This window comes from Schistocerca nitens, chromosome 3 (assembly GCF_023898315.1).
Source record: "Schistocerca nitens isolate TAMUIC-IGC-003100 chromosome 3, iqSchNite1.1, whole genome shotgun sequence".
In the NCBI taxonomy this organism is placed as follows: domain Eukaryota; kingdom Metazoa; phylum Arthropoda; class Insecta; order Orthoptera; family Acrididae; genus Schistocerca; species Schistocerca nitens.
In genome coordinates this window covers 576,682,405-576,708,642 of record NC_064616.1, presented here as the reverse complement: position 1 = coordinate 576,708,642, position 26,238 = coordinate 576,682,405, and the positions used below count along the sequence as shown (strand labels likewise).

Sequence of the window (26,238 nt, the reverse complement as noted above, 5' to 3'; positions counted from 1 at the left end):
TTTTTTTCCACCGTGTATCTGGCTAGCACATATTATTCACAGGAGCGGTTACGTGCTTGCTAGAACTGTAGGAAATTTACGACGGCACGAACTGTCTGGGCTAAGTTAAAGGCGACCAACAAAGGAAACGGTGGTGTGGTTCGATTGCGGCCACGGCGATGCGGGCAGCGGGCAGCGGGCAGCGGGCAGTGGGCGCAGGCGTAGTAGGCCGGCTCACCTGCGGGCAGAGCGCGAGCGGCCGAGCACTGTGGCGCTGGCGGTACACGTTGTGCCACAGCAAGCACTCGTTGATAAATTCGCTGTGGCGCCAGTCCGTCTCCAGCTGCCCGTTGTTCTCGTCGTTCACGATGCTCAGCGGCCGGTTGCTCAGGATCTGCAATCACAGTTCCAACATTTCGTTACAATAAGAAATAACATAGTTATCAGTGTCGAACAAATTATACATGCCAACAAAAAATAGTTTGGAATTACTTTTTGTTAGGTAGTTATAGAAACTGGACACCTAATTCGACATAACACTTTCATAAAAGATCTTTAAAGGAAAAATCCAGGAAAAAAATTAAGAGGCAGGCTGAGAACATCCGTATTTATCGTTGCAGTCGAAAAAAAACTACGGTTCAGTAATTCTGGCACAACACATAACTGACTTAGTAAATGGTAGGATTACCGGTAGTATTGGTAGCAATAGTACGGAAAGAAACATAAATGAATATATGGGAGAGAAATTGGGAGCCGACGACTTCTCTTTGTTTTTTGCTTGTTTGATTTGTATAGCACATAATTAAAATCGTGAGTCGTTCAGTGTCAGCTTACTCAGTATCTCATATTCTTACAAAACATAAACTGCATTTTATGAGTACTAAGAATTACTTGATCGAGTAACTTCAGCGCTTTTATGTAACCAAAGCAATTTATTTTGATGCAGGTGTAGCTTACATGCACAAACATAAATGAATCTACATAATTATCACTGCTGTTTTGTATTCAACAGAACGTTCTCCACCATGATCAAAGGTAAGAGAGCCGGCCGCGGTGATCTAGCGGTTCTAGGCGCTCAGCCCGGAACCGCGCGACTGCTACGGTCGCAGGTTCGAATCCTGCCTCGGGCATGGATGTGTGTGATGTCCTTAGGTTAGTTAGGTTTAAGTAGTTCTAAGTTCTAGGGGACTAATGACCTCAGAGGTTGAGTCCCATAGTGCTCAGAGCCATTTGAACCATTTTTTGAAAGGTAAGAGTTTCCTGTTATTACTGATAAGTGCGAAAGTCGTTTAGCAATAACAGAAACATGTTTTATATAAACTCGACGAAGTACTGAAGCGATGTTTGATATGCTCTTGTTTTGCGTTTTTTTATGTTACCTTCTTTTAGGAGAAAATACGTTTTCTGTCGCTATAGCATAAATCTGTATTGCTGATTCTTCTATTTTCACTACAACATTCCTCTGTTTCGTGCTACAAATCAACAAATATCGAATAAAATCGGAATTAAAAATTGCTAGTTTCAATTTCACTATAAATGCTGTTTATTTTTAAGTAACAGACAGGAAGATAACTATGTGGCACAAAAATGTTCCATAGGCTACGTGATCCTTTATATATCCTCACCCAGTTTCTAGACGGTTCACCGCTGACGTTTCCTAGGGGAACTTAGTAAGAGACTAATCACATATGCAAAGAAAGCTATCGAAATGACGTAACGCTCGATAGGCATGCTACACACTTAACGTACAGGTAATGCTGTTACGACCTTAACTGACCAGAAATACGAGAAAAATTACCGTAGTCTAAGCTTTCTTATGATAGTCTACGGTAGCCCACGGTAGTTTTACGACTCTATCTGTATTACAAAGTATTACCAGTACAATTAACTACAGCAACTACAACCGTATGGTAGAGATGGCGAGGGATGGAGAAAGATGGCAACATCAACACGGCGTTACCTTTAGTATATGATGATTATGAGGTACTAGCCTAATCTAATTATTTTTTGTCCACTGAATTTATACACTGTCCATCTAAAAATTTCCGAGACTGATTTGGTTCCTAGTGTATAAGCGATGTGAGCGCAGTAACTACGGCAGCAGTTTGAACCAACAACTGTAAACAACAGATATGCTCTCGACCAGTCACTTGTGTGTGTTAAGTACTGGACGCAGTGTACGACTTAAGCTAATGTATACTCTGCACTGTCAAAATAAGCTGTAGTATACATTTCCAGTGTTGAGATGGCATTATGGGCAAGTTCTAAAAGTCAATAAATTAAGAAATAGTACTGGGCGCTCGGCTGTAGTGTGTCAATGTTGTTGTGTCACAAATCGTAGTAGAGCAACATCTCTAAATAATTTGTTCACAACATCCTCCAGAACCTTATGAAGAAGAGAACTCTGTGTGTAAAGTTTGTCCCGCACTCTCTGATTCCCGAACAAAAAAAACGAAGCCTGGACGACTGTTGCGAACTGACTGAATTTCAAAATGCGAGCAGTTCTTTTCTGAAAAAAAAAAAGAACATCACGGTTGACGAGACTTGGTGCAATACGAACCTACCACCAAATGACAAAGTGCAGAACGGAGCTCTTATGGTTCGTCAAGACCGAAAAAGATGAAAATGTCACGTGAAAGCTGAACAACATTTCACATGGTTATATGAATGTCCTGTATGTTGTACTCAGGTAGTGGGAGACTATGTAGAACACCTAAAAATTTCCAAAGTTTTGGGATTGGAACAGATAACGTCTCTGCAGAACTATTAAAGAATTCTGGAGCTAAGGCGAAAGAACAACTGCACAAATTTATTTAAGTGAGCTATGAAGAGGAAAACTACCAACTGTATTGATAAAAAGTAAAAGTGATGCTACACGTAAGAAAATAAAAGGTAATGATTATTCAAATTATAGAAGTCTGGCATTGTTAAGTCAAGCTTCAAGAATTCTACTCAGCATTGTTAAAGAAACATTAAGAACTAAGATAAACAAACATCCAGGAGAAGCTCAACTTGGATCAAATGGCTCTGAGCACTATGGGACTTAACATATGTGGTCATCAGTCCCCTAGAACTTAGAACTACTTAAACCTAACTAACCTAAGGACATCACACACATCCATGCCAGAGGCAGGATTCGAACCTGCGACCGTAGCAGTCGTGCGGTTCCAGACTCAAGCGCCTAGAACCGCACGGCCACACCGGCCGGCAGCTCAACTTGGATTTACGATTAGAAATAGGAGCGGGGCGGTTCTAACGCTACTACACATTATTTTAGAAAGAAGAACTGAGATTAGTAGAAAAACGTACGCAGCACTCATTGACATAGAGAAGGTGTTTGAGACGGTAGACTCGAAGATACTGTTTAGAGAACTGAATAAAACCAGGATAGACTCGAGAGATAAAAGATGGATTCCAGATCTCTACGAACATCAGAGTACACAAACAGGTGTCTTAGCTGACTGTGAAAATGGCATGAACTACACGTTAAAAATGTTTGTGTGATGCCTTGAACAACCAAAAACTGAAAATAAACGCGAACAAGACTAAAATAATGATGATAGATATATCCAACTGAAAGTAAGGTAAACATTAAAAACTGAAATAACTACTAATGTAAGTAAATGAGTTTTTCTACTTTGCAAATAATATAACAGATAGCAACAGAAGTATAATGCATTTTCAAAGAAGAATTGCAACAACGAAACAAATCTTTAGTAATAATAGTAATTATTAATATACAACCACCTTAATATACACTGAAGAGACAAAGAAACACTGGTCACTGTGGCCGAGCGGTTCTAGGCGCTACAGTCTGGAACCGCGCGACCGCTACGGTCGCAGGTTCGAATCCTGCCTCGGACATGGATGTGTGTGATGTCCTTAGGTTAGTTAGGTTTAAGTAGTTCTACGTCTAGGGGACTGATGACCTCAGATGTTAAATACCATAGTGCTTAGAGCCATTTGAACCATTTTGACAAAGAAACTGGTATAGGCATGCGTGTTCAAATACAGAGATATGTAAACAGGCAGAATGCAGCGCTATGATCGGCAACGCCTGTGTAAGAAAACAAGTGTCTGGCACAGTTGTTAGATCGGATAATGCTCCTGCAATAACAGGTTATCAAGATTTAAATGAGTTTGAACGTGGTGTTATAGTAGGCGCTCGAGCGATGGGACACAGCATCTCCGAGTTAGCGATGAAGGGGGGATTTTCCCTTTACGACCATTTCACGAGTCGATCGTGAATATCAGGAATCCGGCAAAATATCAAATCTCCGACATCGCTGCGGCCGGGAAAAGATCCCGCAAGAACGGGACCGACGACGACTGAAGAGAAGCGTTCAACGTGACAGAAGTGCGACCCTTCCACAAATTGCTGCAGATTTCAATGCTGGGTCACCAACAAATGTTACCGTGGGAACCATTCAACGAAACATAATCGATATGGGCTTTAGGAGCCGGAGGCCCACTCGTGTACCCTTGATGACTGCATGAGCCGGCCGCGGTGGTCTAGCGGTTCTAGGCGCTCAGTCCGGAACCGCGCGGCTGCTACGGTCGCAGGTTCGAATCCTGCCTCGGGCATGGATGTGTGTAATGTCCTTAGGTTAGTTAGGTTTAAGTAGTTCTAAGTTCTAGGGGACTGATGACCACAGATGTTAAGTCCCATAGTGCTCAGAGCCATTTGAACCATTTGAACACCTGATACGTCTACATACGACTCTGACAGGTGATACGTACGTAAGCGTCCTGCCTGAACACCTGCATCTGTTCATGTCCATTGTGCATTCCGACGGACTTGGGCATTTCCAGCAGGACAATGCAACACCCCACAGGTCCAGAATTGCTTCAGAGTGGCTCCCTTCTGAGTTTAAACACTTCTGCTGGCCACCAAACTCGCGAGACATGAACATTATTGAGCATATCTGGGCTGCCTTGCAACGCGCTGTTCAGAAGAGATCTCCACCCCCTCGTACTCTTACGGATTATGGACAGCCCTGCAGGATTCATGGTGTCTATTCCATCCAGCACTACTTTAGACATTAGTCGAATCCATGCCACGTCGCGTTGCCACACTTCTACGTGCTCGCGGGGGCCGCACACGATATTAGGCAGATGTACCAGTTTCTTTGGCTCTATAGTGTGGAAACAAGAACGAATTTCATCAAAACGTTTACATGGAGTAAGCTATGGTTATGAAGCACTCTGGGGAAACATGAAATGATAAAATTGAAAGCACAGAGATGTGGATATGGGAAAGAGCCACAGAAATCTTTGAGACTGGAAGAACATACAGTAAAAAATAAAAATAAAAAAAATGTTGGGAAGTTATCAAGAGGCAACATTCATATTACAAAGTGCTATGAGTGCACCGGTCGGAGCGGCCGAGCGGTTCTAGGTGCTAAAGTCTGGAACCGCGCGACCGCTACGGTCGCAGGTTCGAATCCTGCCTCGTGAATGGGTGTGTGTGATGTCCATAGGTTAGTTAGGTTTAAGTAGTTCTAAGTTCTAGGTGACTGATGACCATAGATTAAGTCCCATAGTGCTCAGAGCCATCTGAACCATTTTTTTGAAGTGCTGTGAGTGCGATGACCAGAGGAATAAAACCAAGTGATGGCTCTGTCCTCAGACGTTGCCTCTTGTGTTGAGGATGAAGTAGTTTTGTTCGAATGTAACTTAGTTATAAGTTGGATGAATAGCAGAATAAAATATCTGCTCTGGGAATAAATTTATAAAAAAATAGACAGAAACAACGCCGTAGTATTCAAAGCAGACAAACGGAATATGGTAGTAGTCATGTGCAAGATCTACTTCACAAAAAACCTTGGAATCTGCCAAGAAAAAGTACAACATTCTCGCTGAAAAAGACACAGACAATTGATACCAAGCTCTTATCAAAAAACTGCTAAGTAAAATTGAGTCGGAACCTAAATTGCGGTCCCAACCGAAAATTCATGAAGAAAGCAATCCTGACAGGTAGTATAAAGGCGGTTTTTATTTACAAAACGAATAGTATACTGTATGAGTGGCCCACATACTGTGTAAATAAAAAACTGCGTATTATTTTTACTTTAAACTACATATACGAGGTGCCCCGTGAGGAATGGTCAATATTCAGGGATACGAAAGGAAGTACCATTCAAAGCAAAAGACTAGTAACATGGGCTCAAAAATGTATACCTTAAGAACTAGGAGCATTTGTTCAGTGGAAGAGATGTGTGTCACATTAGTGAAGACAAAAAAGTGCACAAAGCTCTTGAGGTATGCACGCTAGAGTCTATGTTTACTAGACATTTTTTCTCATTTTGTTCAACACTACCTCTTCCAAAAATATGGAAACCAAAGCGCTTGCAGTAGAAGGAATTTGTTTCACAGTATCGAAGATGAAGAAGTGCTCATAGTTCTTACGGTATCCATTTTCAAACTCATATTTACTAGACAGCTTTTCTTCGAATGATCATTGCTGTCATATCCCTGAATACTGACCTTTCCTCCCTCCTGGGAGACCTTGTATAGTAATGAATATACACTTAAGAATACAAGTAACCTGGTACAACAAATTAAGGATGTCAACGACGCAGATAACGCAAAAGTTATTTCCTTAGAAGTAACCAACATATACAGGGTGTTACAAAAAGGTACGTCCAAACTTTCAGGAAACATTCCTCACACACAAATAAAGAAAATATGTTATGTGGACACACGTCCACATAACATCTTTTCTTTATTTGTGTGTGAGGAATGTTTCCTGAAAGTTTGGCCGTACCTTTTTGTAACACCCTGTATACTAAGATACCAGTTTGTGTATGTGTGTGTGTGTGTGTGTGTGTGTGTGTGTGTGTGTGTGTGTGTGTGTGTGTGTATGTGTGTGCGTAGGTATAACAAGAGTGGAAATGGAAAATGTTATAAGTAGTAGTTTTTCAGAAAACTTGTATTCCGTGCTATTGTGTTCTCGGGACTTAATTGCATACGCCTGGATTTAACAGATACAAACGCTAACCCATGGTCACAGTCTCATAAGTATAGCGGTAACAGATGGAACTTGGTCTTAGTTGCTGGCCTGTGTGACCGAGTGGTTCTAGGCGCTTCAGTCTGGAACCGCGCAACCGCTACGGTCGCAGGTTCGAATCCTGCCTCGGGCATGGATGTGTGTGGTGTCCCTAGGTTAGTTAGGTTTAAATAGTTCTACGTTCTAGGGGACTGAGGACCTCAGATGTTAAGTCCAATAGTGCTCAGAGCCATTTGAACCATTTGGTCTTTGTGTCAAGCCTAGCTTCACTCTGGAGTTCCAAATTTTAAAAGATATGATTTTTGTTGAGTAGATCTACAAGTTAAAACCCTAATGGCGTATTTCTGTATTTCTAGAAATTAAATGTAGTACCTTAGTATTAATGGTACTTGGAACAAAAAACTTTCTTCCCGGTTTTTTGTCGAAAACTGATATTTTTCAAGTTGTTCCTTACAAATAAGTAAATAGCAATGAGCCATGGTTATAACGCTATTTATTTACAGAAATTTTCGTCATTACCAGTTTCGAAGCAACAGGTTCAGCTTTAGATAGCTTTACACGTTTATATTACAATTGTTGTTGCTTACAGTAATTGTTTGCTTTTCTCAGCAACGGATGTAGAGAACAACAAATGTGATATGAACGTGAACCGACGTCTGAAGACGAATCTGTCGGTTCGAAACCAATGTAATTATGGTTCAAGAATAGATCATTTCCCCCAGAGTTAAATGAATACCACCACGCCAGCTTTTCCTGAATTATTTCGCGATTTTTAAATCTCACATAACTCATTCATTCTGTGGCCATCATACAGCACATGTCCAGTTGTAAGCTAGCTCACTGTAACTATGTTTACTGAACACTTCTTCCCCTGTGTTAAATGAAAGCCAGCGTGTCAGCATTTTCTGTATTGTTTTGTGGTTATTGAATCTTACGCAGCTGATTGGTTTTATGGGAGTCAGCCTTGTGTGCGGCTGAGAGTACCTATGATTTTGAAATCCTGATCGAGCGGCATATCGAGCTCGTTCACACAAGTAAGGTGGTCACATACATTTGTGCAAAGCTTTTGCCAAATTTTCGTGACTTTGTATTTGGTAGTGATTAATTCGCGCTAAACCAATTTATTGATTTATTTTAGTCATTTATGCCATTTGAATTACTTAAATTCTATCGGCTGTCATACAAAAGTAGTCAAGATCACAAGATCAAGCGTTTGAGCGAGACCTGAAGCAGAGCAAAGGAGGTGTGAATAAGAACCAAGAACCAATAAGGTTAATTTACACCTGACAATCGAGCTCAAACCACACGAATAAGAGCCCTTACCAGTTACGGCGCAATTTGTGTAAATAAAAAATAAATAAATAAATTTGTGTAAATTAACAGTAGCTGGTTGCTGCTTTTTTCTTTGCAAGAATTGACTAGTAAAAACTTTCTTATTGCCGCTTAGAACAGGTAAGTTTCCAAGCACTGCACTTAAAACGATCTCAACAAACTACACTCCTGGAAATTGAAATAAGAACACCGTGAATTCATTGTCCCAGGAAGGGGAAACTTTATTGACACATTCCTGGGGTCAGATACATCACATGATCACACTGACAGAACCACAGGCACATAGACACAGGCAACAGAGCATGCACAATGTCGGCACTAGTACAGTGTATATCCACCTTTCGCAGCAATGCAGGCTGCTATTCTCCCATGGAGACGATCGTAGAGATGCTGGATGTAGTCCTGTGGAACGGCTTGCCATGCCATTTCCACCTGGCGCCTCAGTTGGACCAGCGTTCGTGCTGGACGTGCAAACCGCGTGAGACGACGCTTCATCCAGTCCCAAACATGCTCAATGGGGGACAGATCCAGAGATCTTGCTGGCCAGGGTAGTTGACTTACACCTTCTAGAGCACGTTGGGTGGCACGGGATACATGCGGACGTGCATTGTCCTGTTGGAACAGCAAGCTCCCTTGCCGGTCTAGGAATGGTAGAACGATGGGTTCGATGACGGTTTGGATGTACCGTGCACTATTCAGTGTCCCCTCGACGATCACCAGTGGTGTACGGCCAGTGTAGGAGATCGCTCCCCACACCATGATGCCGGGTGTTGGCCCTGTGTGCCTCGGTCGTATGCAGTCCTGATTGTGGCGCTCACCTGCACGGCGCCAAACACGCATACGACCATCATTGGCACCAAGGCAGAAGCGACTCTCATCGCTGAAGACGACACGTCTCCATTCGTCCCTCCATTCACGCCTGTCGCGACACCACTGGAGGCGGGCTGCACGATGTTGGGGCGTGAGCGGAAGACGGCCTAACGGTGTGCGGGACCGTAGTCCAGCTTCATGGAGACGGTTGCGAATGGTCCTCGCCGATACCCCAGGAGCAACAGTGTCCCTAATTTGCTGGGAAGTGGCGGTACGGTCCCCTACGGCACTGCGTAGGATCCTACGGTCTTGGCGTGCATCCGTGCGTCGCTGCGGTCCGGTCCCAGGTCGACGGGCACGTGCACCTTCCGCCGACCACTGGCGACAACATCGATGTACTGTGGAGACCTCACGCCCCACGTGTTGAGCAATTCGGCGGTACGTCCACTCGGCCTCCCGCATGCCCACTATACGCCCTCGCTCAAAGTCCGTCAACTGCACATACGGTTCACGTCCACGCTGTCGCGGCATGCTACCAGTGTTAAAGACTGCGATGGAGCTCCGTATGCCACGGCAAACTGGCTGACACTGACGGCGGCGGTGCACAAATGCTGCGCAGCTAGCGCCATTCGACGGCCAACACCGCGGTTCCTGGTGTGTCCGCTGTGCCGTGCGCGTGATCATTGCTTGTACAGCCCTCTCGCAGTGTCCGGAGCAAGTATGGTGGGTCTGACACACCGGTGTCAATGTGTTCTTTTTTCCATTTCCAGGAGTGTATTTACACTACTGGCCATTAAAATTGCTACACCACGAAGATGACGTGCTAGAGACGCGAAATTTAGCCGACAGGAAGAAGATGCTGTGATATGCAAATGATTAGCTTTTCAGAGTATTCACACAGGGTTGGCACCGGTGGCGACATTTACAACGTGCTGACAAGAGGAACGTTTCCAACCGATTTCTCATACACAAACAGCAGTTGACCGGCGTTGCCTGGTAAAACGTTGTTGTGATGCCTCGTATAAGGAGGAGAAATGCAAATCATCACGTTCCGACTTTGATAAAGATCGGATTGTAGCCTATCGCAATTGCGGTTTATCGTATCGCGACATTGCTGCTCGCGTTGGTGGAGATCCAATGACTGTTAGCAGAATATGGAATCGGTGGGTTCAGTAGGGTAATATGGAACGCTGTGCTGGATCTCAGCGGCCTCGTATCACTAGCAGTTGAGATGACAGACATCTTATCCGTATGGCTGTAACGGACCGTGCAGCCACGTCTCGATCCCTGAGTCAACAGATGGGGACGTTTGCAAAACAACAACCATCTGCAGGAACAGTTCGACGACGTTTGCAGCAGCATGGACTACCAGCTCGGAGACCATGGCTGCGGTTACCCTTGACGCTGCATCACAGACAGGAGCGCCTGCGATGGTGTACTCAACGACGAACCTGGGTGCACAAATGGCAAAACGTCATTTTTTCGGATAAATCCAGGTTCCGTTTACAGCATCATGATGGTCGCATCTGTGTTTGGCGACATCGCTGTGAACGCACATTGGAAGCGTAATCGCCAACCTGGCGTATCACCCGGCGTGATGGTATGGGGTGCCATTGGTTACACGTCTCGGTCACCTCTTGTTCACATTGACGGCACTCTGAACAGTGGACGTTACATTTCAGATGTGTTACGACCCGTGGCTCTACCCTTCATTGGATCCCAGCGAAACCCTACATTTCAACAGGATAATGCACGACCGCATGTTGCAGGTCCTGTACGGGTCTTTCTGGATACAGAAAATGTTCGACTGCTGCCCTGGCCAGCACATTCTCCAGATCTCTCACCAACTGAAAACCAACTAAAACGACGAGCAACCGGCTCGTCACAATACGCCAGTCACTACTCTTGATGAACTGTGGCATCGTGTTGAAGGTGCATGGGCAGCTGTACCTGCACACGCCATCCAAGCTCTGTTTGACTCTATGCCCAGGCGTATCAAGGCCGTTATTACGGCCAGAGGTGGTAGTTCTGGGTACTGATTTCTCAGGATCTATGACCCAAATTGCGTGAAAATGTAATCACATGTCAGTTCTAGTATAACATATTTGTCCAATGAATATCCGTTTATCAACTGAATTTCGTCTTGGTGTAGCAATTTTAATGCCCAGTAGTGTATATTTTGACTCATTACTTCTGCGGTGAGCATCATAATTCTGGCGATATCAGAACACCTTCTCAATTTTTGGATACCTACCAATTTTGTACAAAGAGGAATACATTTTTTCCATTCTTCTGAACAAATGCCAGACTTGGCACTTAGAATGTAGAATGTTTTCCACTTTTCATATAATCAGCTGCTAGTGGTCAGCAGACGGCAACCTGCGGCGACAGATCATCGTTATCCCGCACATTAAGTCCATCACATACCGGTAGCTGCCCGCAGCCGATCGAATTTTACATGTTAGCACACATTACAGCGCATATTCTGTGCTGCACAAGAAGAGAATGTTCCTGATGGCGCAGACAAATTTCGAATTTGTCACGCCAAACATAGAATCCATATTTTAATGCGTACTTTACTTTTCGAAATCAAAGTACTTTATGTCAGACGTTGAAACAACGCAAACTAAATGGTATCGTTTTGACAGAAGTCAGAATACATAGAAGATTTACTGTCAGTTCTTGAAAAATGTGAATTGCTCTACAAAATAATTAATTTTTCCACGTAAATTAAGGAGTTTCCACATGAAAATACTTAACATCATCTAAATGGTGTTAGATGACCTTCATACATACAGCAAATTACTGAATTTTTTTCACGTCAAGCTGAACGAGGGCAAATGGGAATGTCCGTTGAATAGCGTATCAATATACATGACAGCGTCGATACTGCGTTACGCAATGGTGAAATCAACTACTTGTGATAGCTTGAAAGGGATGGAGTACATGTTGTTATTCGGTCTTCAGAAATGGCGTGATAGAACGTTTCCAGCCTACTAGCGATACAGAAGTTTGGTTTTGTACACCATTGCGATGATACATCGCACAGTAAATTTTACATTTCTACTATATCTTCGAACTCCCAGAACAGATGTATTTCTGGCAGATAGTAGTAATATCCATCGAATTATCACGTTAATTTATTCTACAGACGCGAAACCGCCACATCTTGGAAGCTGAACGTTCCATTCACATTTCTGACGAGCTGTGCAATTTTTGAATCGGCAGAAATGCTTGGCCCTTTTTGAGAATCAGACGTATGCACACATGATACGACAATGCTGCTGGCAATTTAACGCCATGCAGCAGTACTTAAACGTACATCCAGGGAGCAAGTTCCCCACACTACGGTCACAAACTTAAAGGCGTGTGAAACTACTGTCTTGGACTGCCTTGGACACCAAATACAGCATTGATTCTGTCTGACACAACCTATTTATAGGTTTCCTGAAGGTGAATAACAGCAACTATTTACAAAATTTATATTCGATTATAGTCTGCGAATTGTGATATGTTCACATCATCCCCTATAAAATGATTGTCACCGATGGTAAACATATGTGACGAAACAACGACGTCTTGCGAGAGTGCTAGTCTGTTCATTTCTTATCCATCACATTCCAACACGAGTAACGGTCACCAGTGCTAAACTAAATTGCATTCCAACACGAAACACAGTCACCAGACCGCAGTACACCATGTATTCAACACCAACCAGAAGTCAGGAACGCTAACTTTGTATTCCAACAAATACTTGTCAACATAATCCGAAGAGTAGTTTTAAGATATGTCCAATGAGTCTGTGCATAGCGATCCATACTGCAGAGTACAAGTCCCACAGGTTCAACGCAATTGAACGCTTAAAATTACTTGTCAGAAGCACGTATTTGTTCTCGAATTTCTACATACGCAGATGAAATAGCAAAAGGGGTTGCCTAGCTGCTAGAATCCAATAGTTGGAATACAGGCAACGGCACTGGCTCTATGATACACAATCCAGCTCAGACTTGTCAGGCTATTTACAACAGTGTAGAATTCTGGTATGCTGGCCCAGACATGGGATACTGGAACAAGTTCTTTGACATCTGAATCCTAGTTCTTGAATACCGTCACTGTACAGGAAAACCTGCAGTAATATTTCTTATGACAACATAATCGAAGAGCTGTTAAGATATCTCCCCCATAGATAGTCTCCCCTTATCAGTATATATTGCAGAACAAAAGTTCCATAGGTTCACCACAACTGAACACTTAGAGTTACCTGTCAGAGACACATATTCGTTCTCCTATTGTTCCATACACAAGTAGAACTGAAAACGGGACCGACTAGCAGTGATACAAGATATTCTCAGCAAATAGTTATATGCAGGTTTACTATCCATCAAGAGAGTACTGGAGCTAGACAGCATCAAAGTATTCAGCACCACACACAACACTTATCAGAAACGCACATCACACCTCTCATTTCTGATGAATTGCAATGGTGTTTGCACAGGAAAATGTGCTGTAATAGTTCATACAGATGTGTGGGTCGCTTGGCTCAGTTGGTATAGTACGATACTAGCATTTGTAGTAGTACATTCAATTCATTCAGACAGTAGACCCCATGTCGAATTCAGACTGCAGTAGGATCCCAAGAAACTGTACGATTCTCAGGCAGCTGCACCACAACGACCTACGCATTCTTTTGATGGGTGGCAGTATGACTTACTAACACCGATTTTTTCTGTAGACGTGGCTTGGTGTGATAGAATGTTGATATCGATGCAGATGGAAAGTTAACTCCAACCATCCATCCTATAAACAGAATCTGATCTAATGTCTGGACTGGCAATGCATTTTTAAGAGATTCTTCACATAAATTATAAGTGTTTTACGTTTTACATAGGACATCTAGGACTTTCAGCAGATTTCTGTCCACTAATCGCTTGTAGTATCCAGATTTACTATCCATCACGAAAGAAGTCTCTACTACGACTTTGTAACATATTATTCTCATCTGACATTCCAATAGTAAACCACTGAATAGGGTAACGATATTTTTATATAACCTGCATGGTTCTAAGGTCAGAATCCACGACGTCTTTGATGGCATCAGAATCCAAGATAGCTGACCTGGGGATATGAATGCAGTCCAAAATAGTTGTTCCAATTCCCATTGCACTGCAATCGTCTATCTCTCCCCCCCCCCCCCCCCAACCAGTCATCCTCAGTGCAAGCTTACTTACCATCAAGCTAACCCACCACTTGTGCTCTGTACTCCTTAGTGAAGAGTTAATCATCATCATCATCATTATCATGCGTAATCGAAGATCTACCGCTTCCAGGTAGAAGCAACCGACTCGCTCACTTGCTTGTCAATATTAAACCATTCATTTCTCTCAATGTTTATTATTCGCTATGCATAGGTGTATGTGCATGTATGCGTTTATCACGGTTTTTTCTTATTTCTTCCTCAGTTTAACAGCTACATTGTGTAGGCAATACACTGCCTGATACAACTGAGCAGCAGTGGCAGATACAACCCAGCATGCAGATACATTCCTTGTTGCAGCTCCCAACCTGCTGGAGTGAAACTCAAGTCAGCGTGGATAAATGTTTCCGGACTTCGAGTTTCCACTACATCTATCACTGGTTCAAATGGCTCTGAGCACTATGGGACTCAACTGCTGAGGTCATAAGTCCCCTAGAACTTAGAACTACTTAAACCTAACTAACCTAAGGACATCACACACATCCATGCCCGAGGCAGGATTCGAACCTGCAACCGTAGCGGTCGCGCGGTTCCAGACTGTAGCGCCAGAACCGCTCGGCCACCAGCGGCCGGCTCTATCACTGGTACCACCAACTCAGCATGCAGACAGGCTCCCTGATGCAACGCGTAATGTATCAGAACGGGACACGGAATTGTTTCCAGTCTTCGACTTTCCGCTATATCCAACATCTGCATCACTCTTTGAGCCTCAGCTAAGTCGCTACACTGTGCTGTTGTTGAGCACTACTTATCAACTGACTGCCAATGGATCAAAGCATGTTAATGTTGGTTTAGCACCTGACATAAACTTCAAAGTTATAATGGAAATAAAGAACGTCCAGCGGTGTACAAAGATGCAGTTGAGAGATATGGAGTGGGATCAGCCGTGCAGTAGGCTGAAATTCTTTGAGGACTGCATCACAACTGAGAATAATCCATTCCCTCGACACATCAATATCTTCGGCAGCAACATTGTATCCACTGTCAATATTTCTGGCGGTGATATGATGAAATTAACATATCAAAACTCGTTGCAATGTGTATGTTCAAAGCATCCAAGTGTCACAGTTCACGTTTTCATCGACATGAACATCTAAAAATTTGAAGCATTCTGCCCTATTTACTGACTCCTATTCATGAGCTACATCAATTGTTGGTATGGCTCTTTTGATCTACAGAAATGAATATAGTGCGTTTTCTCAAAATTAAGGGAGAGCCGATTTTCAAACAGCCACTTTGCATATCATTAACAATCTCTTCTGTGGCTTTCTCTCTAATGGGATTTATTATAACGCTAGTATAGTCTGCGAGAAGTATCAATCCTGCTTCTTGAATGTTAAATTGAAAGTCATTCACACGTATAAGGAATAGGTGTGGACTCAAAATTGATCCCTGTGGGACTGTATTTATGATTTCTCCCCCGTCACTTAAGTTTTCTACCCTCCCATCATTGCTTGAATGATCCAGCACAACATTTTGAACACTGTTTTTTATGTATGATTCAAACCAGCTGTATGTAAAGCCATCGATTCCACAAAACTTGAATTTTCCTAAGAGTGTAACATGATCTCCACAATCAGAAGCATTGGAAAGGCCACAAAAAAATAATCAGCTGGATATACTGTATTACTTAACGCTTGTAATATTCCTACTCGACCAACTCTTTTGGAATCCTATTGTGGTACGTTAAGTAAATTACTTCCACTTAAATGTGAGAGTAACCTCGCGTACTTTATTTTTTTGAATATTCGGGAAAAAGATGTCTGTAAGGAAATTGGACGGTAATTATTTAAGGATTTCTTGTCACCTTTCTTGTGAAGAGGTTTAGCAAGTGCTGTTGACATGCGGTTTCCACAGTATGGATTGGTAGTCAGGGACTCATGTTTTTATCCAATCAACAGACTGTAATAATAGATAGAAAATGTATTTTTTGGGCAAACACACATTTTTAAATGGAACAATGCCTATTGACATTAACAAACTAAAAGTAGGGTAAAGTGGAGTGTCATTGGTGAGTGTTGCAGGATTCTAGTGCGAGTCGTTTACGAGCTATCGTATTTTGAAAAGCTTCCACATCGACACTTGTACATTCGTGTGGCAGAACAAACTAAAGAACAACGCAAGTGCAGACTCTAGTTATGTTGATTCTGACTAGTGACGAGACAACTGAGCATCACAGGCTGAGTTCCAAATGACCGCAGGCAGCGGCAATACTCGTTTACACTCTGATGTGGAACAACTGCTGCACACGTGCTAGCATTTCAGCGGAGATGTGGAAGCCGGCTGCAGAAATAAGTCGTTGCATATCATCGGGTGTAGTTGGTATGTCCGTATAGACAGCGTCGTTCAGCTTTCCCCATAGAAAAAAGTCTACAGGCGCCAACTCCGGGTAAAGGGCCAGCCAAGGTACAGGCCCTATACGACCAGTACAGCGATTTGGAAACAATTCTTGAAGACATGCTGTAATACTTCGTCCACTATGCGCTGGACAGCAATAATGTTGGTACCGCAGGTTCCTCCTAGTCTGCAGAGGAACGTCTTTTAGCAACTGTGGAAGACAGTCTGTTAGGAGGCTGCGTAACAATGGAACCTATAACGATGGAGAATGCGTAGTACTCTTGCCTGATTCATGCCACTTCCTCTTGGGATTACGCAGGAGCTATCGTGTGAATCAACTGCAACAGGGGCAAGAACATTAATTTCCCCCTCTTCTGTCGTCATTTGTTCCATTCTGTTACATTGCTACTCTACCACTTTCATACAACTGGTTGAAGAGGTTGATAAATAACTGCAAAAGTGGTTGACGTCTATCGGGATATCTTGCCGTATACCCCATACAAGAAGGAACTATCCTACACTCTTCATAAGCCATGAGCATGTCGGCTTTTTCTATTTTGGTAAATCCCATCGTACACTCACGATCTACTGCATGGACTGTCACACGCTAACTGACTACTAAGTCGTAAAGCACTCAAGTAACATACAAATACACTGTACGCAAACATAAAAACATCGTACTTGACAAGTACGCGGGTTGGATGTCACAAACAAGTGTCGGTGTGGAAAATTTTCAAAATATGACATTTAGAAAACGATTCGCACTATAATCCAGCAAGAAACGCCACTGGTATCCTAATTTGCCCTACTTTTACTTTGCTAATGTCGGTATAAATTTTTCGATTTACAAAACTGTATGTTTTCACAAAAAATATATTTTGTACGTATTATTACAATCTGCTGATTGGCTAACAATACGAGTCCAGAAATACCAATCTGTTCTGTGAAGCTTGCACTTTCCATTTCCGCAATATTTGCGGCGAAAGTTTTAGGTGATTCACACTGTATACTCTCTTGCTTCTTCAGCTGAACCATTTAATCCTAATTTTGCTGCTAAATTTAGAAAGTGACTGTTAAAAGTACTCGCAGCTTGTGGATTATAGCTCGAAATATTGTTATTTAGTTTAATTTTTACGGTATCTTGCACGCTGACTGACTGTCGTGTCTCCTCCCACAGACTTTTAACCACATCATTTGAATTATTATTTGTATCAGGATATACATACTTCTTGATATTTTAACGACTTTACTTTATGAACCACGGAACTTGCCGTTGGTGGGGAGGCTTGCGTGTCTCAGCGATGCAGATAGCCGTACCGCAGGAGCAACCACAACGGAGGGGTATCTGTTGAGAGGCCAGACAAACGTATGGTTCCTGAAGAGGGATAGCAGCCTTTTCAACAGTTGCAGGGGTAACATTCTGGACGACTGACTGATCTGGCCTTGTAACATCAACAAAAACGGCCTTGCTGTGCTGGTAAAGTGAACGGTTGAAAGCGAGAGGAAAGTACAGCCGTAATTTTTCCCGAGGGCATGCAGTTTTACTGTGAAGTTCAATGATGATTGCGTCCTCTTGGGTGAAATATTTCGGAGGTAAACTAGTTCCCCATTCGGGTCTCTGGGCGGTGACTACTCAGGAGGACGCCGTTGCCAGGAGAAACAAAACTGGCGTTCTACGGGTCGGACGTGGAATGTCAGATCCCTTAATAGGGCAGGTAGGCTAGAAAATTTAAAAAGGGAAATGGACACGTTAAAGTTAGATATAGCGGGAATTAGTGAAGTTCGGTGGCAGGAGGAACAAGACTTCTGGTCAGGTGAATACAGTCTTATACAAAATCAAATATGGGTAAAGCAGGAGTAGGTTTAATAACGAATAAAAAAACTAAGAACGTGGATAAGCTACTAAGAACAGCATCGTGAACGCATGTGTTAGCCAAGACAGACACGGAGCCCACGCCCACCACAGTAGTACAAGTTTATATGCCAACTAGCACCGCAGATGATGAAGAAGTTGAAGAAATGTATGATGCGATAAAAGAAACTATTTAGATAGTTAAGGTAGACGGAAAATTTAATAGTCTTGGGGAACTGGATTTCGATAGTAGGAAAATGAAGAGAAGGAAAAGTAGTAGGTGAATATGGAGTCGGGTAAGGAATGAAAGAGAAAGCTACAGGGTAGAATTTTGCACGGAGCATAACTTAATCATCGTTAACACTTGATTTAACAATCTTGAAAGAAGGTTGTATACCTGGAAGAGGCCTGGAGATACTGGAAGGCTTCAGATAGATTATATAATGGTAAGACAGAGATTTAGGAACAAGGTTTTAAATTTTAAGAAATTTCCAGGGGCATATGTGGACTCTGACCACAATCTAAAGGTTATGAACTGGAGATCAAAACTGAAGAAACTGCAAAAAGGTAGGAATTTAAGGAGATGGGAGCTGGATAAACTGAAAGAACCGGAGGTTTAGAGAGTTTCAGAGAGAGCATATGGGAACGATTGACAAGAACAGGGGAAAGACATACAGTAGAAGAGGAATGGGGACTTTGAGGGATGAAATAGTGAAGGCAGCTGTGGATCAAGTAGGTAAAAAGTCGAGAGGTCGTGGAAATCCTTGGGTAACACAAGAGATATTGAACTTAATTGATGAAAGGAGAAAATATAAAAATGCAATAAATGAAGTAGGCAAAAAGGAATACAAACGTCTCAAAATTGAAATCGCCAGGAAGTGCAAAGTGGCTAAGCAAGGATGGCTACAGGACAGATGTTAAAATGTAGAAGCATATATCACTAGGTGTAAGACAGATACTGCCTACAGGAAAATTAAAGAGACCTTTGGAGAAAAGAGAACCGCTTGTATGAATATCAAGATGTCAGACGGAAAGCTAATTCTAAGCAAAGAATGGAAAACGGAAAGGCGGAAGGAGTTTATAGAGGGTCTATACTAGGGGGATGTACTTGAGGGCAATATTATAGAAATGGAAGAGAACATAGATGAAGAAGAAAGGGGAGATGTGATACTGCGTGAAGAATTGACAGAGCACTGAAAGACTTAATCCGAAACAAGACCCCATGAGTAGACTGCATTCCATTAAAACTACTGATAGCGTTGGGAGAGCCAGCCATGACAAAACTCTTCCATCTGGTGAGCAAGATGTATGAGACAGGCGAAACACCCTCAGACTTCAAGAAGAATATAATAATTCCAATCCCAAAGAAAGCAGGTGTTGACAGGTGTGAAAATTACCAAACTATCATTTTAATAAGTCGCGGTTACATAATACTAACACGAATTCTTTGCAGACGCATGGAAAAATTGGCAGAAGCCGACACCCATTCGCACCAACAGAACAGGCTCTGCTAACGGTATACTACGCCTTCCACATCGCTGGCAACGGGTTCTACAAAACGCTGGTGACTACTTTGAAGGACAGTAACGGGTGCAAACATGCAACTCTTTTGTATCAGTTGTGAATAAATAGTTGCCACTATTTAAGTCCCAACCCTCGTACTCGGGCAAGGACATAATTTTTAGACTTGACGCAACGATGGCGTTGATTTTAACGACACTTCATATTTATTGTACTGGAACGCGTTGTACCTTAACGTAAGTCGAGTGGCTGCTTGCGTTACGGAGTAGCTTTGTATTCACAACTTTCTAAAGGAGTGTTTCGTTGAAATAAATAAAATGGAATACTAGCCTCTCATAAAATTATTTTGGACGGTTTATCGCCTACGAATGTTCATTCAATGTTTTTGAATGGTAATAATGACTTTCCATCTTTTGTTTTGACGATGAAGAAACAGACAGCAAAAGCTAAGTGTGCTGTACTTCTCTTGACGATGCTCCACGTGATATGCGCATACAGACAAAAATGTTGAGGAGGCGCATACATAATGTGGTAACGGGAGATTACTGCATGCTGCATTTTACACGAATAATTATCACAAATATCTTTCAACATTCATTCTGCAATTGTTGGACGCCGATTAGTAAAAAGAATAACTTGGAAATGTTTGAAAAGTTTTATAAAGACCAAAACAACTTTGGTGCGCGGATTTGTTACTCTCAATGAGACGTGGTTCCCCAAATAACGCCAGAAAATAAGTGGCCGTCACACAAAAAAATGCGATTTTAATTACAACTGCCGGAAATGTTATGGTCAGTTCAAAAATGGTTCAAATGGCTCTGAACACTATGGGACTTAACATCTGAAGTCATCAGTCCCCTAGAACTTAGATCTGCTTAAACCTAACTAACCTAAGGATATCACACACATCCATGCCCGAGGCAGGATTCGAACCTGAGACCGCAGCGGTCGCGCGGTTCCAGACTGAAACGCCTGAAACCGTTCGGCCACACCGGCCGGCGTTATGGTCAGTGTTTTTTGGGATGAAGAAGGGATCATTCTTATTTACTGACTTGAAAAGAATAAAAAAGCATCTGGAGAATACTTCGAAAACCCTTCACATGAACCAGGCGAAAAAACTGTAAAGGAAACCTGGATTGCGAAGTAAGGAGAAAAACACATTTCATCAGCATCTGCCCACAAAATTACTTTTCATTGGAAAAAGTGAAGAATTTGAAGTGCAAATCAAAAAATCAACATCATTCACCAGACTCATCAGACAACGTTATAGGCAGCCGTTCAGAAAGATTCTCTAGTGAAGCTTGGAGTCTTTGCTCTCTCGTTTAGGTGATGGAGTCGTGCGGACGTCGGCCTGTCGGAGCCATCCCTAGTGGCAGAGTCCCGCAACTTCTAACACCACTCCGTGGGATTCTCGTTTTTATCACTCCCTGGGGAGACTTTACCACTACCTTCTGCCGCGACAGTTATTTTCTCCTTTGAGCAGGTGTACCCCCGAATAGCAATAAATGGCAAGTCTTGTATCTATGGTCTTATTTGCTGTTATTTTCTTGCTCTATATATACAGTCATCCAGATCAGGCTTGTTTACATCTACATCTATATCTACTTGGATACTCTGCAAAACACTCTTAAGTGCCTGGGAGAGGGTTCATCGAACCACCTTCACAATAATTCTCAATTATTCCAATCTCGAACAGTGTGCGTAAAAAACGAACACCTATAACTTTCCGCGCGAGCTCTGATATCCCTTATTTTATTATGATGATCGTTTCTGCCTATGTAGGTCGGCGTCAACAAAATATTTTCGCATTCGGAGGAGAAAGTTGGTGATTGAAATTTCGTGAGAAGATTCTGCCGCAACGAAAAACGACTTTGTTTTAGTGATGTCCACCCCATATCCTGTATCATGTCAGTGACACACTCTCCCCTATTTCTCGATAATACACAACGTGCTGTTCTTCTAAGAACTTTCTCGATGTACTCCATTAATCCTATCTGGTAACGATCCTACACCGCGCAGCACTACTCCAAAACAGGGCTGACTAACGCAGAGTAGACAGTCTCTTTAGTAGATCTGTTATATTTTCCAATAAAACGCATCTTTGGTTTGCCTTCCTCACAGCATTTTTTCGAATTTAAGTTATTCGTAATCGTAATTCCAAGGTATTTAGTTGAATTGACGGCCTTAAATTAGAGTTATTTATCGTGTAAACGAAGTTTAACGGATTCCTTTTAGTGCTCATCTGGATGACCTCACACTTTTCATTACTTAGGGTCAATTGACAATTTTCGTCCCATAAGATATCTTTTCTAAATCGTTATGTAATTCGTTTTGACCTTCTGATGACTTTATTAGACGATGAACCACAGCATTATCTGTAAACAACCTAAGACGGCTGCTCTCATTGTTTCCTAAATCGTTTATATACACTCCTGGAAATTGAAATAAGAACACCGTGAATTCATTGTCCCAGGAAGGGGAAACTTTATTGACACATTCCTGGGGTCAGATACATCACATGATCACACTGACAGAACCACAGGCACATAGACACAGGCAACAGAGCATGCACAATGTCGGCACTAGTACAGTGTATATCCACCTTTCGCAGCAATGCAGGCTGCTATTCTCCCATGGAGACGATCGTAGAGATGCTGGATGTAGTCCTGTGGAACGGCTTGCCATGCCATTTCCACCTGGCGCCTCAGTTGGACCAGCGTTCGTGCTGGACGTGCAGACCGCGTGAGACGACGCTTCATCCAGTCCCAAACATGCTCAATGGGGGACAGATCCGGAGATCTTGCTGGCCAGGGTAGTTGACTTACACCTTCTAGAGCACGTTGGGTGGCACGGGATACATGCGGACGTGCATTGTCCTGTTGGAACAGCAAGTTCCCTTGCCGGTCTAGGAATGGTAGAACGATGGGTTCGATGACGGTTTGGATGTACCGTGCACTATTCAGTGTCCCCTCGACGATCACCAGTGGTGTACGGCCAGTGTAGGAGATGGCTCCCCACACCATGATGCCGGGTGTTGGCCCTGTGTGCCTCGGTCGTATGCAGTCCTGATTGTGGCGCTCACCTGCACGGCGCCAAACACGCATACGACCATCAGTGGCACCAAGGCAGAAGCGACTCTCATCGCTGAAGACGACACGTCTCCATTCGTCCCTCCATTCACGCCTGTCGCGACACCACTGGAGGCGGGCTGCACGATGTTGGGGCGTGAGCGGAAGACGGCCTAACGGTGTGCGGGACCGTAGCCCAGCTTCATGGAGACGGTTGCGAATGGTCCTCGCCGATACCCCAGGAGCAACAGTGTCCCTAATTTGCTGGGAAGTGGCGGTGCGGTCCCCTACGGCACTGCGTAGGATCCTACGGTCTTGGCGTGCATCCGTGCGTCGCTGCGGTCCGGTCCCAGGTCGACGGGCACGTGCACCTTCCGCCGACCACTGGCGACAACATCGATGTACTGTGGAGACCTCACGCCCCACGTGTTGAGCAATTCGGCGGTACGTCCACCCGGCCTCCTGCATGCCCACTATACGCCCTCGCTCAAAGTCCGTCAACTGCACATACGGTTCACGTCCACGCTGTCGCGGCATGCTACCAGTGTTAAAGACTGCGATGGAGCTCCGTATGCCACGGCAAACTGGCTGACACTGACGGCGGCGGTGCACAAATGCTGCGCAGCTAGCGTCATTCGACGGCCAACACCGCGGTTCCTGGTGTGTCCGCTGTGCCGTGCGTGTGATCATTGCTTGTACAGCCCTCTCGCAGTGTCCGGAGCAAGTATGGTGGGTCTGACACACCGGTGCCAATGTGTTCTTTTTTCCATTTCCAGAAGTGTAGATCAGGAACAACAAAGGGCCTATAAAAACACTATCCTGGGGAACGCCAGAAATCACTTCTGTATTACTCGATGATTTTCCATCAATTACCACAACCCTCTCTGACAGGAAATCACGAGTCCAGTCACATAACTGCGACGATTTTCTACAAGTACACAATTTCACTACAAGCCGCTTGTGTAGTACAGTGTCAAAAGCCTTCTGTAAATCTAGAGATACGGAATCAATTTGAAATCCCTTGTCAATAGCACTCAACACTTCGTGTGAATAAGGAGCTAGTTGTGTTTAACAACAACGATGTTTTCCAAATCTGTGTTGACTGTGTGTCAGTAGACCGTTCTCTTCGAGGTAATTCAGAATGTTCGAACACAAAATATGTTCCAAAATTCTGCTGCACATCGACGTTAATGATGTGGGCCTGTAGTTCACTGGATTACTCCTACTATCTTTCCTGAATATTGGTTGGTTGGTAGGCTGATTTGGGGGAGGGGACCAAACAGCGAGGTCATCGGTCCCATCAGATTAGGGAAAGAAATCGGCCGTGTCCTTTCAGAGGAACCATTACGGCATTTACTGAAGCGATTTAGGGAAATTACGGAAAACCTAAATCAGGGTGGCTGGACGCGGATTGGAACCGTGGTCCTGCAGAATGCGAGTTTAGTGTGCTAACCACTGCGTTACCTCGCTTGGTTCCATTATTGGTGTGACCTGTGCAACTTTCCAGTCTTTAAGAGGCGTCTAAGTGAGTACGATCGCTCAGTCTCGCTCGCCGCCTGAGAAGTGTGTGTTCGCGATATAATGTGGCCGTCAGATGTCATTATGCAGCGCAGCGAAAGTGCGAACTATGCGGTATCCTCAGAGGAATGAAAATAAAGTGAAGATCAGACACATCAGCATCAATTTACAATACGTCAATGCCGGATGCCTAGATACAATTAGTGCTTAGAGACGTGCAGTGTGACAGACAATTTAGCAATAAGTTTCACAATAAAGTTAGTATTGTAGACTCATATAAAGACTTTCTTCATAAATTTCCAAAACGTCACAAGTCTGAGCTACAATTATGTCGATGTCTTATTTGTGCGAGAAACTTGTTTCTGTAATGAAGGGAACGAAATCCGCGATAGAAGCTCACTGACGGACTTCAAGTCGAAAGCTTGTCATCGAATTAGCATTACTTAGAAAATGGAACCAGACGCTGACGCTTTTGTGGAAAGCAAAATAAGTGATAGTATTCATTGACATGTAGTGTTTCTATGCTTAATGTCTGAATACAACAGACACGAAATACATATTGTTGGCAATTTAAACTTTGTCCGAAAACGACATACATCAAAAGGTTGCACCAGCCGTAACAAATATTTTTCTTACTTAGCTGTCGCATGTTAAGTTTCATTTCATTGTCATTTCTCAGTTTTAGGACATAAATTTGGCACGAATTGCGTTAGCTATCCACCATGAAACGATACATCCCCGTAGAACTCTTACCTACCGTAGAATAGAGTTGTTGAAAACTGTTTTTCGTGCCAAGCTACCTTGTTCCGATTCCTCCTACCCTCTCTTCCTCTTTCTTTTCCATTACTCGCCGTGAGCCAGCCGCTTGCTCACTGCTGATCGGTGCGCGAGGCAGCTCGCACGAGCTGATCGGTAAACAGGCCTGGTCTACATGCCCACAACCTTCTACCATGACGCTCGAGCTTCACATCTGTCCCTGCACGTCAAATTCGAATTGATATAGTTAAACCGATAGCTACTGCATGGGGATGGCAGCTTTCACTCAATGACAGGCTGTAAAAGTCGCAAAAAAATAAGTAACAGGTAAAATAAATCAACAAACAAGCTGACATCCAGACAGTGCGCTTTCCGTAGGTTGGAGGCACCTCAAAATAGGTTTCCAAAGTAGGTTCACCGGATAAAACATCACTCGCCCCCTTGAAAGAGCGTAATGTTCGCTCTGGAGCGCTGTAGATAGTGTAGAGCTGGTACCAGGTAGGTCGTGTCACCCTCCACCGCTGACGTACGTCGTGGCAATGAAGTGCAATGTATGTGCCAGTCAGTTATGTGGAACAGGACAGAAAGCTGGATCGACATGGAGACGTGGCTCGATGGCAGAAAAGAGTTATCGTGTTTGAACGTGTCCAACACCTCACTGTCAATGATGCCCAATTTGTAAATGTATCGATGTGAAATGCCCAATTTGTCTATAAGGAACGGCGCACAGCTCGCACCTAAGTAAACAATAGATGTAGAAAGACCCTAGCCGAAAACGACCAGATAATAGTGTTATGCACTG

The 26,238-nt window shown here is 43.4% G+C and overlaps 1 protein-coding gene across 1 annotated transcript in view; it reads right to left on the bottom strand.

The window, feature by feature from the left end:
- LOC126249347 (Golgi-associated plant pathogenesis-related protein 1-like) overlaps positions 1-25,632 on the bottom strand; it is a 124,473-nt gene extending 98,841 nt beyond the window's left edge. Inside the window, exons 1-2 of the mRNA XM_049951001.1 lie at positions 25,501-25,632; positions 218-373 (exon numbers count right to left, since the gene is read on the bottom strand). Of these exons, the coding sequence (XP_049806958.1) occupies positions 218-373; positions 25,501-25,632 (288 nt within the window). The remainder of the gene's footprint in view (positions 1-217; positions 374-25,500) is intronic.
- Between the last annotated feature and the right edge of the window lie 606 nt (positions 25,633-26,238).